This window comes from Anabrus simplex, chromosome 2, assembly GCF_040414725.1.
Source record: "Anabrus simplex isolate iqAnaSimp1 chromosome 2, ASM4041472v1, whole genome shotgun sequence".
In the NCBI taxonomy this organism is placed as follows: Eukaryota; Metazoa; Arthropoda; class Insecta; order Orthoptera; family Tettigoniidae; genus Anabrus; species Anabrus simplex.
In genome coordinates this window covers 121,033,802-121,052,354 of record NC_090266.1, presented here as the reverse complement: position 1 = coordinate 121,052,354, position 18,553 = coordinate 121,033,802, and the positions used below count along the sequence as shown (strand labels likewise).

Sequence of the window (18,553 nt, the reverse complement as noted above, 5' to 3'; positions counted from 1 at the left end):
CTCACTGCTGCCATCTTTACGGCGGTAAACCTCAAGGCTGCCACCTTATGCATGTTATAGCGCGGAATTTAAAATCCAACAGCAGAACATTGTTAACCTCACTCTTGCCATCTTTACGGCGGTAAACCTCAAGGCTGCCACCTTATGCATGTTGTAGCGCGGAATTTAAAATCCAACAACAGAACATTGTTAACCTCACTCTTGCCATCTTTACGGCGGTAAACCTCAAGGCTACCACCTTATGCATGTTGTAGCGCGGAATTTAAAATCCAACAACAGAACATTGCTAAACTCTCTGCTATCATCTTGAAAAGTTCAGTGTTCCAAACACTAGTTCGAAAAACGTAACTCATCGCACCTCGGGGATTTTCCATTCCTTGTTCTGAACATGAAACCATTTACAAATAAAGATTAATTTTCTACATTTAACAAAGTACAAGCGTTCTTGCTGATAGCGATCGACGAGGTTGTTGCTCCTTTAGCCCTTTAGCCCATTAGCCCTTTAGCCCATTAGCCCTTTAGCCCTTTAGCCCATTAGCCCTTCAGCCAATTAGCCCTTCAAGGAATGTGCGGTAAGGAGGAGGAAGAGTCCTTTCATTCTTTTTGCCCTTCTGATAAGATGTAACCCCTGGGTTCCATACCCTATCACGATTTTTTTTCAGCCATGTTTATGCGATAACTTGTTCGACTGATTTTTACACACAAGACGAATGATGGAAGGTAAATAATTTGAAGTTATACTTTGGCTATATCGTTTACCGAGCGAGTTAGCTGCGCAGTATGGGTACAGTGTGTTTTTGATTTTTACACTATGCAAATCATTGAAGTTGTAGTTTTGCAATATTGCTTACTGAGCGAGTTAGCTACGCGATATGTGCACAGTGTGTTTCCATAGTTTTTGATTTTACACTAAGCAAATCATCAAAATTGTACTTTTGCTCTGAACACATCAAACAATGTTCTGATCATATGTTGAGGTTAACAACATCGATTACAGTGTTCGATTCTAGTCTTGTTATGTTTCATTCTGATCTTCTTAGAACAAGGGTACCCCCTAACATGTTCTAAACACATGTTGTATTGAGTACAGTGTTCGATTCTAGTCTTGATCACTTATTTCGTGTTCTGAACACATCGATCAATGTTCTGATCACATGTTGTATCGAGTACAGTGTTCGATTCTAGTCATGATCACTTATTTTGTGTTCTGAACACATCAATCAATGTTCTGATCACATGTTGAAGTTAACAACATCGATTACAGTGTTCTATTCTAGTCTTGTTATGTTTCAATCTGATCTTCTTAGAACAAGCGTATCCCCTGACATATTCTAAACACATGATGTATTGAGTACATTGTTCGATTCTAGTCTTGATCACTTATTTTGTTTTTCTGAACGCATCAATCAATGTTCTGATCACATGTCGTATCGAGTACAGCGTTTGATTCTACTCTTCTTATGTTTCGAAAGTCTAAACATGCACAATAATGTTATCGCTGCACACGCTTGCCTTCGCGATGCAGGTTTAAACTTGTTCGATATAAAGCTATGCCTTGACATAAGGGGCGGAGGAGGAGGTAGAGAAGGAGGAGGGGGAGGAGGAGGAGGAGGAGGAGGAGGAGAATGATAAGACCTTAACAGCCTATGTATAGTCGCCATTGTTTTTAAAGATGATAGCTGTCAAAAGAATTTTTCAAATTATCCACCACCACATTTCAGCTAAAGAGGGCAGCAGGGTGCTCTGTTGATTAAGCACATAGAATTTCAAATTGCCCTCCACCACATGCATAACAGCAGCTGTTATCTTGCGCAGTAGCCTCTAAGCTAGCTTTCTTCATAAGAGTAGCCGCCATCTTGTGCGAGCACCCCTAGGCCGTCTCATAAGGAGCTATGTATAGTCACCATTTTGTGTCTGCCATCTTGCGTAAGCATCCCTAGGACGTCTCAAGGCATCTTGTTTCTCATAAGAGCAGCCACCATCTTGCAGAAATAGATAGCTGCGAATGCCAAAGGGCTTAAGTAGGAATCGAACCGTTGATCTCATCATTAGACTATGTTTTTTCTTGTTCCTGATACTACGAACCTACGTATTAGGCGGAAAAATTTTGTCCGTTTTGCTCTACGATGCATCGTTTTCGAGATATTTAACATTTTGCATTTAAGCCTCCAAATTTAATGAATCGAACCTGCACGGTACGTTATACTCTCTACCATAGCTAGACCTGATCATGTTACGAAGACTCGCTTCAATACAAGCTAAAACAGAGCAAATGCCAAAGGGCCTAAGTAGGAACCGAACCGTTGATCCCATCATTAGACTGTGATTTTCTTGTTCCTCATACTGCGAACCTAGGTATTAGGCAGAAAAATTTTGTCCGTTTTGCTCTACGGTGCACCGTTTTCGATATATTTAACATTTTGCATTTAAGCCCTAAATTTAATGAATCGAACTATCACGACACGTTAGCCTCTAAGCTAAGAGTAGCAACTATCTTGCGCAAGCACCCTTAAAGCGTCTCATAAGGAGTTATGTATAGCTGCCATCTTGTGTCCGCCATCTTGCGCAAGCATCCTTAGGGCGTCTCAAGCCATCTTGTGCAAGGACCCTTAAGCCATCCCATAAGATCAGCCGCTATCTTGCGCAAGCATCCCTAGGGTATCTCATAAGGAGCCATGTATAACTGCCATCTTGCGCAAGCATCCCAAGGGCGTCTCATAAGAACCTGTGTATAGCAGCCATCTTGCGTAAGCACCCTTAAGGAGTCATGTATAGCCACCATCTTATGCAATTAGCGTCGAGAGAGGGCTGCTGTAGAATTTTTCTTTTTAAATTATCCGCCACCACTTTTCAAAGGTATCTAGCTAAAGATGGCAGCACCGCGGATGACAGGTGACGAATTTACATCTACTACGATAAAGAGGGCAGCACGGTGCTCTCTGTATTAAAGATGGCGGATGACAGCTGTCAAAAAAGCACATGACTATGTTTACCAAACAAGAGCACGTAGAATTTGCCGCCATCACATTTCAAACTAAAGAGGGCAGCACTATGCTCTGTTGATTAAAGATGGCGGATGGTAGCTGTCGAAAAAGCACGTGAGTTTGTTTCCAAACAAGAGCACGTGGAATTTTTCAATTTGCCGCCACCACATTTCAAAGGTATCTAGCTAAAGATGGCAGCACGGTGCTCTCTTGATTAAAGATGGCGGATGATAGCTAACAGAACTTTTCAAATTGTCCGCTACTACGTGCTTAAGGTAGTAGCCATAAAGAGGGCAGCACGGTGTTCTGTGGATTAAAGATGGCGGATGACAGGTGATGAAATTGCCCGCATGATAGTAGCACAGTGCTCTGTTGATTAAAGATGGCGGATGACAGCTGCACGTGGCTTTGTTTCCAAACAAGAGCACGTGGAATTTACCACCACCACATTTCAAACTAAAGAGGGCAGCACTGTGCTCTATAGATTAAAGATGGCAGATGACAGCTGTCAAAAAAGCACGTGAGTTTGTTTTCAAACAAGAGCACGTGGAATTTTTCAATTTGCCGCCACCACATAGAGGGCAGCACTGTTCTCTCTGGATTAAAGATGGCTGCTTGTCGAAAAGCATTTTTCAAATTATCCGCCACCACATTTCAAAGGTAAGTAGCTAAAGAGGGCAGCACTGTGCTCAAAGATGGCGGATGACAGCTATCAAAAAAGCACGTAGCTGTCAAAAAGCACGTGGATTTGTTTATCTCGAGCTAGTGAGGTTAAGTTGGTAGCACTAAGGTTTAGGCCCGTCAAGATGGCAGCATTGCCGATGACAGGTGACGAAAGAGGGCAGCACGGTGCTCTGTAGTTTAAAGATGGCGGATGACAGCTGTCAAAAAAGCACGTGGCTGTCAAAAAGCACGTGGCTTAGTTTATCTCGCGCTAGTTAGGTTAAGTTGGTACTACTGAGGTTTAGGCCCGTCAAGATGGCAGTACTGGGGTTAGCGATGCGTTGTTGTCGATGACAGCTGTCAAAAAGCACGTGGCTTTGTTTACAAATCTGTCAAAAAGCACGTGGCTGTCAAAAAGCACGTGGCTTTGTTTACCTCATGCTAGTTAGGTTAAGTTGGTACTACTAAGGTTTAGGCCCGTCAAGATGGCAGTACTGAGGTTTGCGATGCGTTGTTGTCTGTCAAAAAGCACGTGGCTTTGTTTACAAATCTGTCAAAAAGCACGTGGCTGTCAAAAAGCACGTGGCTTTGTTTACCTCGCGCTAGTGAGGTTAAGTTGGCACTACTGAGGTTTAGGCCCGTCAAGATGGCAGTACTGAGGTTAGCGATGCGTTGTTGTCTGTCAAAAAGCACGTGGCTGTCAAAAAAGCACGTGGCTTTGTTTACCTCGCGCTAGTTAGGTTAAGTTGGCACTACTGAGGTTTAGGCCCGTCAAGATGGCAGCAGTGAGGTTAGCGATGCGTTGTTGTCGATGACAGCTGTCAAAAAGCACGTGGCTTTGTTTACAAATTCAAATCTCGCGCCAAAATTCAAATTTCCCGCCAAAAATTCAAATTTCCCGCCAAAATTCAAATTTCCCGCGGGCGGCGGCGGCGGAGGAGGAGGCGGAGGAGGCGGCGGGAGGAGGAGGAGGCGGCCGAACCCGCTTATTATACTACTAATGTCTAATTAAATACAACGTCTTGTGATGATATGAATTCACAGTGTCCTTGAAGTTGCCTTACGTAGTTCAAAAATGTTGAGTTAAGGATGAATAAAATTGCATTAAAACTTGAAGTCCTGCCGATATCCACCGTTAATGGGTGTTAAAATGATGTCTATTTAAATTAAAATATTGGACACAGCGTCGTATAATGATGTGAAATTACGGTGTCCTGGGAATTATAATACTATCTTGCGTAGTTCAATTGGATTTGTACAAGAATAAATGAAGTTGCGTTAAAACTTGGAGTCCGGCCATTATCTTCGGTTGATAGATGTATTATGCAGCCAGGTTGAGAATAGGTTAAAATGGTCTATAAAAAGGAAATGAATTGAAAATTAACAAAAGCCTCCGACATGAACAAATGAGAATACAACGTGTAAGGGGGGAAGTATGACTGTAGTATCAGGGGCGGTTCCTTCCACCCCTCCTGCCATCCAACACGCAACCCAATGTAATTCTGTAACCAGTTGCCATACAACATCAGGTGCCTCAGCATCTATCTAACACATGCATGCCACACGTAATATTTACATCATCACACTGGTAAGGTTTAATATTTTTACCCCGTTGTATTCTCATTTGTTCATGTCGGAGCCTTTTGTTAATTTTCAATTCATTTCCTTTTTATAGACCATTTTAACCTATTCTCAACCTGGCTGCATAATACATCTATCAACCGAAGATAATGGCCGGACTCCAAGTTTTAACGCAACTTCATTTATTCTTGTACAAATCCAATTGAACTACGCAAGATAGTATTATAATTCCTAGGACACCGTAATTTCACATCATTATACGACGCTGTGTCCAATATTTTAATTTAAATAGACATCATTTTAACACCCATTAACGGTGGATATCGGCAGGACTTCAAGTTTTAATGCAATTTTATTCATCCTTAACTCAACATTTTTGAACTACGTAAGGCAACTTCAAGGACACTGTGAATTCATATCATCACAAGACGTTGTATTTAATTAGACATTAATTAGACTATATTGTGTTTTTAATTTGTACTTGACAAAATGGGATTTTAATTCTATGTTTGTACTATCCAAGAATTTTAAATGTCACATTGTCATACTCATTGTTTTGAATTTTAATGGGGCCCCCGTATTTTTGTCAGGTCTTATTGTATAATGAATTTTAATCTACTAGCTGAGGAAGAGAATGCATTATATTCTCGAAACATGTACTAGATGTTAAGGTGAAAGGTAAATAAATGAATAGTATTGACTAGGCGGACTATCTTCCAACATATTTACATTTACAGCAATTCCGATGACGATATACCAGGCTCTGGGCAAAGTGAAGTACAGCACATTCAAATAACCGATACGCATCCGTCTTATTGCCTGCCTGCAATCAAGTTTACTGGCCAGGTAGGATTAAATGTTGACATCGAAAATAGAAACAAAATTATGTCTTTCATTGATTTATTTGTAAATGATGATTTCCTTGAATATGTATGCCATCAGGCAAACCTTTAGACGGAAAAATTATTAGTGCAGCAGCGTGTCCATCCACTAAATAAGCCTATTCTATTTTTCAGACATGGAAACCGGTTGATGTAAATGAGCAGAAAAAGTTTTTAGGACTAATGTTTGTAACTTGAATAATTAAAAAAACAGATCTGAAAATGTACTGGCACAGAGGACAGTATTTCCAGCTCGCCTTTTTTTTTCAAAAACCATGGCACAAACCCGGTTCGAAAACATAATGTCATCCCTGTACTTCAATGACAGCAGTCATTATGAAGGGGAATCCAGATAGGCTATACAAAATTAGCCCAATTCTCGAAAGGCTTAGCAACCAGTTTTTGTACGGTAGCATTTAATGTAAAATAGTGAACTACAGAGATGAGGGGATTTATAAAGGCTGCACTGGAGGTTTAAATCATCCGCTGAGGAGCTGGTAGTCAACGTGCTAGTTTGAGGACTGGGTGTTTGGGTTAATTTTAGTACCGTACATTTATTTTCATTTACATGCAATATACTGTATCTCACTACTAATGCCTACAGAAACACATAATAGTGAATATATCCCTCTGCATGGAGTTGGGGTCAGAAAGAGCATCTGTCTATAAAACTGAGCCAAATGTGCTTCTGCTGCATCATCATCATCATCATCATCATCATCATCATCATCATCATCATCAAAGGCAAAACCCAGTAAATTTGAAAAAGGACCAGGAAAAATGGAGACAATTATTATTATGGTTGTGGCATCATATACAATCATTAACCTGGCTCAAGGGAGATAGGGTCACGTTCCCTATTCTTCAGTTGAGTAATTCTTGGCTGGCGCATCCACATTGCGGGGGTGGGTATCCTCCACATCAGTAGGCCGGTCTGAAGGAGAGCTAAGTTCAGGCAGGGACCCAGTCTCACGGGGTATAACGTGGAACCCATGCCCAGGGTTACGGATGAAGTCCTTAACAGCATCTTAGGCAGAGAAGGAGCCCTTCGGAATGGCGAAGATTGTGGATGAGGCAACCCATCCTCTCTGGGGATAATTAGAAGAGGAAACCACTGCCGTGTGGAGAAGAGGGATCTTCAAAGGCTAAGGGAGTAAACCCCAAAAGAAATTCCTCAGATGCGTTAGGCTTAGCAGGTCAGCAGATGAGTAAATTTGTACTTGCTTTCAACTATAATACAAGCCTTGGATGGAAATAAAATTGACAAGTCTCTGACTACAATTGCACAGTATGATGGTAATGCTGATGCTCGTACAAGTGTTAGATCAGAGAACAAAACCCGATTTGGAACAATAAATATTTTAACAATGAATTGGAAGGGAAATGAATTGACTGATCTAATGGAGAGACAAAAACTCGACATCCTGGTATTAAGTGATGTAAAATGGAAAGGGAATGGAATGAAGAAATTTAGAAAGGGGTACTGGACAGGTAACAGTGAAGAAAAAAGAAATGGAGTGGGATTTGTAGTGAATCAGAATGTTGAACCAATAGTTGAAGTTGAGTACGTAAATGAAAAAATTATAATAATGCACATACATGTAAAAAAGGAACTATTGAAGATAGTACAGGTGTATGCCCCACAGACAGGATGTAGCATGGAAGATAAAGAAGATTTCCTCACTGAACTGGAAACACATTGTTGGAGATGGGATCATGATAATGGGAGATCTGAATGCTCATCTGGGAACTGATAGAATGTGATATGAGAATGTTCTGGGTTCACATGGGTATGGCGATAGAAATGGAGATGGAGAGACACTGTTGGATTTTTGTATCAGAAATAACCTGATAATAAAGAACACATGATTTATGAAGAGGAATAGCCATAATATTAGTTGATATACTTGGGATGGACAGTATGGAACACTCATCGATTTTATAATAACAGACCGAGAATGGGGAAGATATGTCATGAATACAAAGATAATCCCCAGTAAAAATATGAGAGGTGATAGTAGATTATTAATTGTGAAATTAAAACAACTAAAAATCCCTAAAATTGTACTGAAGAAGAAACCAGAGTTCAAGATTTGGAAATTGGAGGAGAGGATAAAAGAATGGCATTCCAAGATTGGATAAAAAGGAAGCTGCCTATCACAGAAATACGAAGTGGAGAAGAAGACAATTAAAGACAGACATTTGCGGAGTCAGGAATTCACATATGCGGGAAAACAAAAGCAAATGATAAGGGAAAGGAGACACAGTGGTGGACAGACAAAATAAAAGAAAGGAACAAGGTGAAGAAAGAAAAGGATAAGGAAAAGCAAAAAACATAACAGAGTGATGAGAATAAGATAGAAACATTACATGTGGAATACAAAAGATTGAAACTACAAGTAAAGAGGAGTATCAAGGAAGAAAAGGAGAAATATTAGGGAGAGTTTACGAACAAAATTGAGCAAGAAAGTCGAGGAAATTAGAAGCTATTATACGGAGTAATAAAATCAAAAGAATAAATCAAGAAAAATCAAGGCATTAGCGAGAGAAGATGGATCCATAGTACATGACAAAAAGGGTCTTCAGAAGTTGACAGCAAAGTATTTTGAAAAACTTTATAATGAAGATGACTGCTCAGAGGAAGAAGGAGATAAGAAAATCGAAATAATAGATGGAGAAAAAGAAGAGAACCCGATAACTTGCTTGGTACTTGAAAGGGCAGTGAAAGCAATGATCAAAGGTAACGCAGGTGGAAAAAAACAAATTCAATGCTGATATGATTAAGGCAGTAGGAAGCTTTGGACTACAGTGGCTATACCGAGCCCTCAATGCCGTATGGAAGGATGAAAGGATACATGAAGATTGGCAACAAGGAAGCATTGTACCATTGTTCAAAAAATAAAATAGGAAGAAATGTGAAAATTATAGAGGTATAACCCTGTTATCACATGGGCTAAAAATAATGGAGAAATTCATAGACAAAGGACTGAGAGATACAATAGAAACACAGTTGGAGTAAGAATAATATGGTCTTAGACCCAATAGATCAACAATAGACTTGATATTTACAGTGCGAACGATAATGAAAAAAAAAAAAAACTAGAATGTAACAAGGAAATCATCTTCGTATTTTTGGATTTGGGAAAAGCTTATGATACAGTTAAGAGAAAACATGTATGGGAATGTCTACTGAAAAGGAATGTATCAAAATCATTAATTAACAAGATAAAAAAAAGTTCTATCATGAGAGTAAAAGCAGTGTACAAGTGAGGAGTGGTGACTCTGAAACATTTTATTAAAAAAAAAAGAAAAGGTCTCAAGCAAGTAAGTGCACTGTCGCCATTATTGTTTATTATATTGATGGATGAAATCATAAAACGTGTAAACCAGAGTACCAGTAGTGATAAAGTGAATGCTTTGGTATTTACAGATGATGTGGTGATTTGGGGAAAGGGAGAAAAGGAAGTACAAAGGAGACTGGACATTTGGAATGAAAATCTGAAGGTTGGAATGGTAATTAGTAGAGGCATGAGTTTTTCCCGTTAGCGATAAGCGCGACAAGAAATATTTTGAAGTGATTTTGAGATATCTTAAAGAATTATATGATTCTGGTTAATAAATTAATGAATTTCTTTACACGAATTACAACAAATTAAAGCGAGAAGGCCGGTTTAAAGGGAAATTTATTTATTTTGCGATAAGTACGAAAATGCAGCGAAATTCATGGAAAATAACGATCTTGAAATTGTATTTCAATAGTTATCACATGTGTGAAGGGAAACAGAAGACAGAATAAGGATTTCTCATTTCAACAGAAGTATCTCTTCGTATTAATATTCTATAAAATCCCTTAATAGTATGGTCATATGCGGTGAAAGGGCAATTTGTTATGTAATCTTGAGTAGGGCTATTTTATAGTTATAATCAAGATTACATAAGGAATAAGGAATTGTATCATGTTGCTTGTCTTTATTTATCTCTTTCACATAAATAATTCATAAATCTCACGAATTGAACTTTATATGAATAAGTTTAGGAAATGATTAACGCGAAATTAAAGCAAAGGGGTCAGCCCTATTTCAATCAATTAATACTGATCTGCATTTAGGGCAGTCGCCCAGGTGGCAGATTGCTTTCCTAGCCTTTTCCTAAATGATTTCAAAGAAATTGGAAATTTATTGAACATCTCCCTTGGTAAGTTATTCCAATCCCTAACTCCCCTTCCTATAAATGAATATTTGCCCCAGTTTGTCCTCTTGAATTCCATCTTTATCTTCATATTGTGATCTTTCCTACTTTTATAAACGCCATTCAAACTTATTCGTCTACTAACGTCATTCCACGCCATCTCTCCGCTGACAGCTCGGAACATACCACTTATGTCTCAAGTATTATTACAATATTATAAGTCCACCTGTTCAATACAATACAATATGATCCACTATTTCATATGGTCAAATATTTTTTTAATACATAATACATAATACATGTATTATGTATAAAAAATACATAATACATGTATTATGTATAAAAAAATATTTGACCATATGAAATAGTGGATCATATTGTATTGTATTGAACAGGTGGACTTATAATATTGTAATAATACTTGAGACATACGTCAACTTCAATACGGAACCAAAATGAGAATAGTTACTTGTAACATACCACTTAGTCGAGCAGCTCTTCTTCTTTCTCTCAATTCTTCCCAACCCAAACATTGCAACATTTTTGTAACACTACTCTTTTGTCGGAAATCACCCAGAACAAATCGAGCTGCTTTTCTTTGGATTTTTTCCAGTTCTTGAATCAGGTAATCCTGGTGGGGGTCCCATACACTGGAACCGTACTCTAGTTGGGGTCTTACCAGAGACTTATATGCACTCTCCTTTACATCCTTACTACAACCCGTAAACACCCTCATAACCATGTACAGAGATCTGTACCCTTTATTTACAATCTCATTTATGTGATTACCCCAATGAAGATCTTTCCTTATATTAAAACCTAGGTACTTACAATGATCCCAAAAGGAACTTTCACCCCATCAACGCAGTAATTAAAACTGAGAGGACTTTTCCTATTTGTGAAACACACAACCTGACTTTTAATCCCGTTTATCATCATACCATTGCCTGCTGTCCATCTCACAACATTTTCGAGGTCACGTTGCAGTTGCTCACAATCTTGTAACTTATTTATCACTCTATAGAGAATAACATCATCCGCAAAAAGCCTTACCTCCGATTCCACTCCTTTACTCATATCATTTATATATATAAGAAAACATAAAGGTCCAATAATACTGCCTTGAGGAATTCCACTCTTAATTATTACAGGATCAGATAAAGCTTTGCCTACTCTAATTCTCTGAGATCTATTTTCTAGAAGTATAGCAATCCATTCAGTCACTCTTTTGTCTAGTCCAATTGCACTCATTTTTGCCAGTAGTCTCCCATGATCCACCCTATCAAATGCTTTAGGCAGGTCAATCGCGATACAGTCCATTTGACCTCCAGAATCCAAGATATCTGCTATATCTTGCTGGAATCCTACAAGTTGAGCTTCAGTGGAATAACCTTTCCTAAAACCGAATTGCCTTCTATCGAACCAGTTATTAATTTCACAAACATGTCTAATATAATCAGAAAGAATGCCTTCCCGAAGCTTACATACAATGCATGTCAAACTTACTGGCCTGTAATTTTCAGCTTTATGTCTATCACCCTTTCCTTTATACACCGGGGCTACAATAGCAACTCTCCATTCATCTGGTATAGCTCCTCCGACCAAACAATAATCAAATAAGTACTTCAGATATGGTACTATATCCCAACCCATTGTCTTTAGTATATCCCCAGAAATCTGATCAATTCCAGCCGCTTTTCTAGTTTTCAACTTTTGTATCTTATTGTAAATGTCATTGTTATCATACGTAAATTTTATTACTTCTTTGGCCTTAGTCTCCTCCTCTATCTCGACATCATCCTTGTAACCAACGATCTTTACATACTGCTGACTGAATACTTCTGCCTTTTGAAGATCATCACATACACACTCCCCTTGTTCATTAATTATTCCTGGAATGTCCTTCTTGGAACCTGTTTCTGCCTTAAAATACCTATACATACCCTTCCATTTTTCACTAAAATTCGTATGACTGCCAATTATGCTTGCTATCATGTTATCCTTAGCTGCCTTCTTTGCTAGATTCAATTTTCTAGTAAGTTCCTTCAATTTCAATCAATCAATACTGATCTGCATTTAGGGCAGTCGCCCAGGTGGCAGATTCCCTATCTGTTGCTTTCCTAGCCTTTTCCTAAATGATTTCAAAGAAATTGGAAATTTATTGAACATCTCCCTTGGTAAGTTATTCCAATTCCGCGAAACAATGCAAAAAATAGTTTCCTTTTTGCGAATTCGAACATAAATTAATGCAAAAATATCATGCCCCTAGTAATTAGTAAAAAGAAAACTGTAGTCATGCGCTATGGAAAAGAGAAAAAGAGAAGTCAAGTGAACATAGATGGAGAACAAGAACAAGATGGCGGCAGGTCAACATGTAGTGTTTCAAGTGCTCCGTATTTTCTTATTGTTTATGGTGGTTAAACGCATCACATGTGCAAGTAACAAAGTGATCTTTAACGGTGGGGTGTTAAGTGAGTGTCCTAGTGGCACAATCCTCCAAGAGAACTTGCTAATTGTGAAAAATTGTAAAATATCGTGCTTAACATGGTGCGCCAGTGAAAATGTGTACGTGACCGCTGGTACTGGCAGTGCGCTCCAAGCGAGGCACAGGGTTGCCAGACCACCCTCGTCAACATTTCACCTCATTCTCCTGACCATAGCTGCGTGTGGAGATGTAGAAACAAATCCAGGATCTGCAAACAGAAATGTGAGTAACATAGAATGTCATATTTGCTGTTCTAAGGGTCGCTTCAATCAGCTGTACGTGAAGTGTGTGTCGTGTGAAATGTCCACGCGTAAGATCTGCCCCAACATCTCGCCATCTGATTACCATAAAATTAAACGTGGCTTGTCGTCTTGGCAGTGCTAGAAGCGTTGTCTCCCGGTACCATCGGACTCGTTCTTCGAAGTGCCAGACAAAGAAAATTATGTAAATAACTCTGTAAATAGTAATGACTCAGTTACCAGTGTACAGGGCTCCCGAAACATCACCATTCTCTCATTTAATGCCCGTAGTATAATGGATTTTGGAGACAGCAGGAGATAAGATCATCACTGGCCAGTATCGAACCATCAATCGTAAGTGTCTGTGAAACGTGGTTGATCAGTACTACCTATGACGGTGAAGTATTTCCGCAACCATACTTGGTCTTCAGGAAGGATAGAACCTGGACGTCTGGAGGGGATGTTCTCCTGGCTATACGACCGGAACTATAACCAATCCGACTAGGATACTTGGAGACTGACAGTGAAGCTCTATGGGTGGAGTTGACATGTAGGGGCAACAAATTCTCGATAGGTAGCATATATCGGGCTCCGAAATCCAAGCCCTGTATAAATGAAGGATTAATGGAAACTTTAAGAGGAACGCAACTCATTCAGCACAAGTACAGTGCCGTCTACCTCACAGGCGACTTTAACCTGGACATAATATGGACCCGTGATTCCGCTCCCATCCCTGGAAATCCTTTGGCAGATACATTTCTAACAGCTTTCTACGATCTCTTTCTAGAACAGCTTGTTTTAGAAGCAACACGTATCACCCAAACATCCCGTTCTATATTAGATCTGTTTCTCACCAATCATTCCTCCTGAGTACCTCGAGTTGAAGTCATACCCGGCTTCAGTGATCACCACGCCATTCAAGCGACTCTAGCTACCCTATATTGCAGAAAACCTGTCAAACACAAATCCAGGCCTCAATATAACTTCAGGAAAGCTGACTGGAAATCCCTCTCCACCTTACTACTGAATCACCTACCAACTCCAACCTCCTTATCAACCTGTGACGTAGACTTGTGTGGCTCGACTGGAAAAATACATTTTTCTGGTGCGTTGAACAAACTGTACCGAAATGCACTATAAAAAGAGAGAAGAAAGCTCCGTGGATTAATAAAGCACTTTTGAAGTTAATAAGGAAACGGAACAATCTATACAAAAAGTGGAAACAGCGACAAACGGAACAAGCGTGGGAAAAGTACAAATCCGCTCGGAAAGACACTAAGATCAAGGAGGCTTACGATCAGTATATTCACAAGGCTTGCTCAGATACCAAAGAACTGTGGAAGCTACTAAAAAGGAACTGTGGCAGCGCAGCACCAAGCTCCTTTCAAGCTAACGGGAAATCCATCTCCACGTCTGAAGACATTGCCTCAGCCTTCAGTGAAAAATTTAAAGAGAATTTCTCACAGGCACAATCAGCTGGGGACATGTATATAACCAACACACCCGTACCACCCCTCCCTCTCACCAGCCTCTACTTCTCGGAACTTGAGGTACTAGCAAGTTTGAAGAGGATTCGACCCCATGCAGCGAGCGGCCCTGATGAAATACCCAGCCGTATACTCCGTGACTGCCCTGAGTCACTGGCACCATCTCTCTGCGAACTATTCAACCTGTCGCTTCACTGTGGATCACTGCCTCAAGACTGGAAGTGTGCTGATGTAGTTCCGATTTTCAAGAAAGGGGACAAAGCACCCATTGACAACTATCGGCCAGTGTCTCTCACATCCCACGTATGTAAATGTATGGAATGACTGGTAGCCTCTAATATATGGGAATACTTCCGGGAAGGTAATCTCCTAAGTGAAAACCAGCAAGGTTTTCTTCCAGGAAGATCCTGTAATACTTTATTAACAAAGGTTATTGATGAGTGGCAGTTCTCTCTGGAGAAATCTAAAATTATTCAGGTAGATTGCATGGCTTTGGACTGGGCTAAAGCTTTTGAACAAATCCCTCATGAACGACTTTTGTTAAAATTAAGACAGATTAGTGTTAGGTGAAGTGTACTAGCATGTTTGCGGTCATTTCTGGAGGGTCGAACTCAACGTGTTGTGTTTGATGGAGTTCGATCATCGACCGTTATAGTAACCTCAGGAGTATGTCAAGGCACCGTCCTGGGACCTTTATTATTTAATGCATTTGTCTCTGATTTACCTAAATGTGTGACCTCAGCCATAGCCCAGTACGCCGACGACACTGTAATGTACAGCGGTATACAATGTGCAGATGACTGTCTGATGTTACAGTCGGACTTGGACACTATAGCGGTGTGGTGTTACGTCAACGGTCTCAACATTAATGCTGGCAAATGTAAATACATTAGGTTAAGTAGGTCTCGACACCCAGTATAATGTATATATAACATTAATAATGTACATATTGAGCGAGTTAAAACCATGCATTTGTTAGGAATAACCATTTCTGAACAACTAAAATGGAACACACAAACAGAGGAAGTGAGATGTAAAGCTGCCAGGGTGCTCGGTTTTATGCACAAAAGCCTCCGTGGGTGCAAGTCGAATGCTATACGGACGGCTTACCTGACACTAGTGAGACCTATACTAACGTACGGTCTACCTGCCTGGCACCCTACCACTGCAGCTAACCTTCACAAACTAGAAGGAATCCAACGTCGCACTGAACGACTAATTAACAAGAACAGCTGCCTGTCTTCCCTCCCGTCAATCGCCTCCTTGTGTAAACAAAGCGACATCACCTTCTTACACAAGTCCCTCACAGGGGCCATTCACCTTTCACCATTCCCTCGACTCTCCTTATCCTACAGCTCCGTCCGTAGAGGCAAAGGGGTGTGTCTTTTACCCCCCTTTGCGTGAACTGAATCATACAAACTAGGTTTCTTTTCCGTTCAGCGTGGCTTTGGAACGATCTACCCACCAACATTAAATGTAGAAATGTAAATATAGTTAAATGTTACGTTAGGAAGCACATACGGTGAGAAAATGCATGTGAATATGTGGAAGAATGAACGAGGGAGTGAAAGGTTGTATCAATGAGAAATATGTATACATTAGACTATACTTTGTTACTTTACCAGTAAATAGTGTATATGACTGTTTTAGTTTAGGATTTAGGTAATTATTTCAAAGGTCAGGGGGCACTGCGTGTAGGGGTGCCTGTCCTTTTCCCCTGGCCTTCCATAGATACTGTAAAGGTATATGGTAAATAAATAAATAAATAAATAAATAAATAATGAATGAATGAATGAATGAATGAATGAATGGTTAGAGAATATAGAACAGTTTACATATCTGGGTAGCATTATTAATGGAAGTAATGAAGTCAACCCTGAAATTAATAAAAGACTAAGTAGAGGTACAACATTTTATCATCAAGTCAGAGAGCTTTTATGGGATGACAAAGTAGCCAAGAGAACAAAACTAACATTATATAAACAGTATTTTATACCAGTTATATGGACTAGAAACACTGGCAGTTAATAAGAGGCAAAATAGTAGGATCCAAGCAGTAGAAATGAAATTTTTAAGAACATTGGTTAAAAAGTCAAGAAGAGATAGAATTCAAAACATTAACATCAGAGAAGAGCTAAATATAGAACCGTTAGTACAGAACGTACGGAAAGCAAGACTGAGATGGTTCGGACATGCAGAAAGTATGGGAAAGGAACGGATAGCAAGAAGGGAATTGGAAAGAGAAGTTAAGGGAAAGAGACCAGTTGGAAGGCCGAGAATATGGTGGATGAATCAGATTTGGAAGGACATTAGAGAAGCCAGATTGGATGTGGCAGAAGTAATAGAGCAGGAAAAGTGGAAGGACAGAAAGGAGTGGAGGAGGCTTGTTAACCACACCCGGGCGACTGGTGATGATAGGTGATGATCATGATATTATTATTATTATTATTATTATTATTATTATTATTATTATTATTATTATTAATTACATGATGCTTGGTAGAACACAATAATTCAATAAAATTCTGTGGTCTTTATTTCTGTTTTACAGACAACCAGCGAATGGCAGATCGTGTTCTTCATATCAAGTGCAATATACTTGGTTGGTTCCATATTCTATGGGATTTTTGCTTCAGGAGAAGTTCAAAGTTGGGCTAAAACACAACAGAGTGATGAAGCTATTAAGAGAAGCAGTCTTGATGGGCACTCCAATAAAGCTCTCGAAACATGAACATTGCACTTTGTGGTATGTGGAAAAATACTGTATGGAAGCTAAGAAAGGAGGAGAATCCAGCTTTTACTTCTGAATTCTTATGGGTGCATAACATATTAAAAATACTTGGATCAGATAGATTTGATCTGAAAAAAATTATATTGATGTACACCAAAGCAGGAGAAATTAAATGCCAGAATTATTATGTAGTTGAGTCCAAGTCACTTTCTGGTTCTCAAACAGGTTAACATCACTGTATCTCATTTGCAGACTTACAATTGTCATAAAGATGGGCTTGCTCTTCACTCTTCAGTTTTCTGAGATTTGAGATACAGCTAGTTTTGTCCAACGTGTCCACAGATTCATTAAAAATCATACTGATCCTTTCAAATTTTAACTTGGCTTCCCTTTCCATTCTTTAAATAATTTCTGCTAAATTTTTGAGAATAGTATATTGTGTTCTGCATGTGAGCTAATTTCCCCTAAATAAGTATCCTAAATTAGTGTATTGAGGTATAAATTATATTTTGGTTAATACATACGCAAGCCTCTTAATGATATTAAAATATATTTCCAGGCATTTTCTACCATGAGATGGTCCGAGCTGAGTTAAAAGTGGTACAATGCATGCAGCAAGTTGAAGAGAAAGATGTCTGTGACACTAACAATCTTCTGCTAGTATTTTGCCATCGAGAGAGCCATTTCATATTTTGAAACTTAATTGTTAATTATTTATTGCTGTATTAATAAAGTGGATTTCTTAACATTCTATTGTAATGCATACTAGCTCTTTATTTTCACACTCTCCTATGTATGGTACTTATTCTAAATACGATTGCACTTGGACGAGACAATGCTAGTGTTTGTTTATTGTAGTTGGCAGAGGGCTGAGTACAGTCATCATATGAGTCTTGCATTACTGGCATTACTAGTTAGGGAATAACTTTTGAGGGCTACAAATGAAAAAAAAACAATATAAAAATTAATAAATGAACAATACAACAAATATAATGTATTGTACCCATCAGGGTTCTTGAGCATGAAAAAGATCTCAGGTAGTGTGCGGTACTTAGGAGCCGGTACAGAGAAGGAATTTTTGCAGGGCGAATAATAGATGGTATAAATTTTTTCTGATAAATTTATTCAAGATTTGAATGAAAACCACCCTGCTTCTATCTCGCAATTAAACACTAGAGACTGTCTTGAAAATGTATTCTTCCATTGACACGTTCAATTTTAAATTAAATTCCAGAACTTTTAATGCATGTAAAGTTAAACTGAAATAGAACCTTTCATCGAATATGTTTTCTTGACGTTTGAAAATGTCCAAAA

The 18,553-nt window shown here is 39.1% G+C and overlaps 1 protein-coding gene across 3 annotated transcripts in view; it reads left to right on the top strand.

Annotated features, from left to right (window-relative positions):
- LOC136864969 (vesicular glutamate transporter 1) overlaps positions 1-17,992 on the top strand; it is a 209,119-nt gene extending 191,127 nt beyond the window's left edge. For all 3 annotated transcript variants that reach the window (XM_068226485.1, XM_067142378.2, XM_068226484.1), the window contains 2 exons: positions 17,060-17,254; positions 17,799-17,992. In XM_068226485.1, coding sequence (XP_068082586.1) covers positions 17,060-17,239 — 180 coding nt within the window. In that variant the 3' untranslated portion in view covers positions 17,240-17,254; positions 17,799-17,992. The remainder of the gene's footprint in view (positions 1-17,059; positions 17,255-17,798) is intronic.
- The last annotated feature ends 561 nt before the right edge of the window (positions 17,993-18,553 follow it).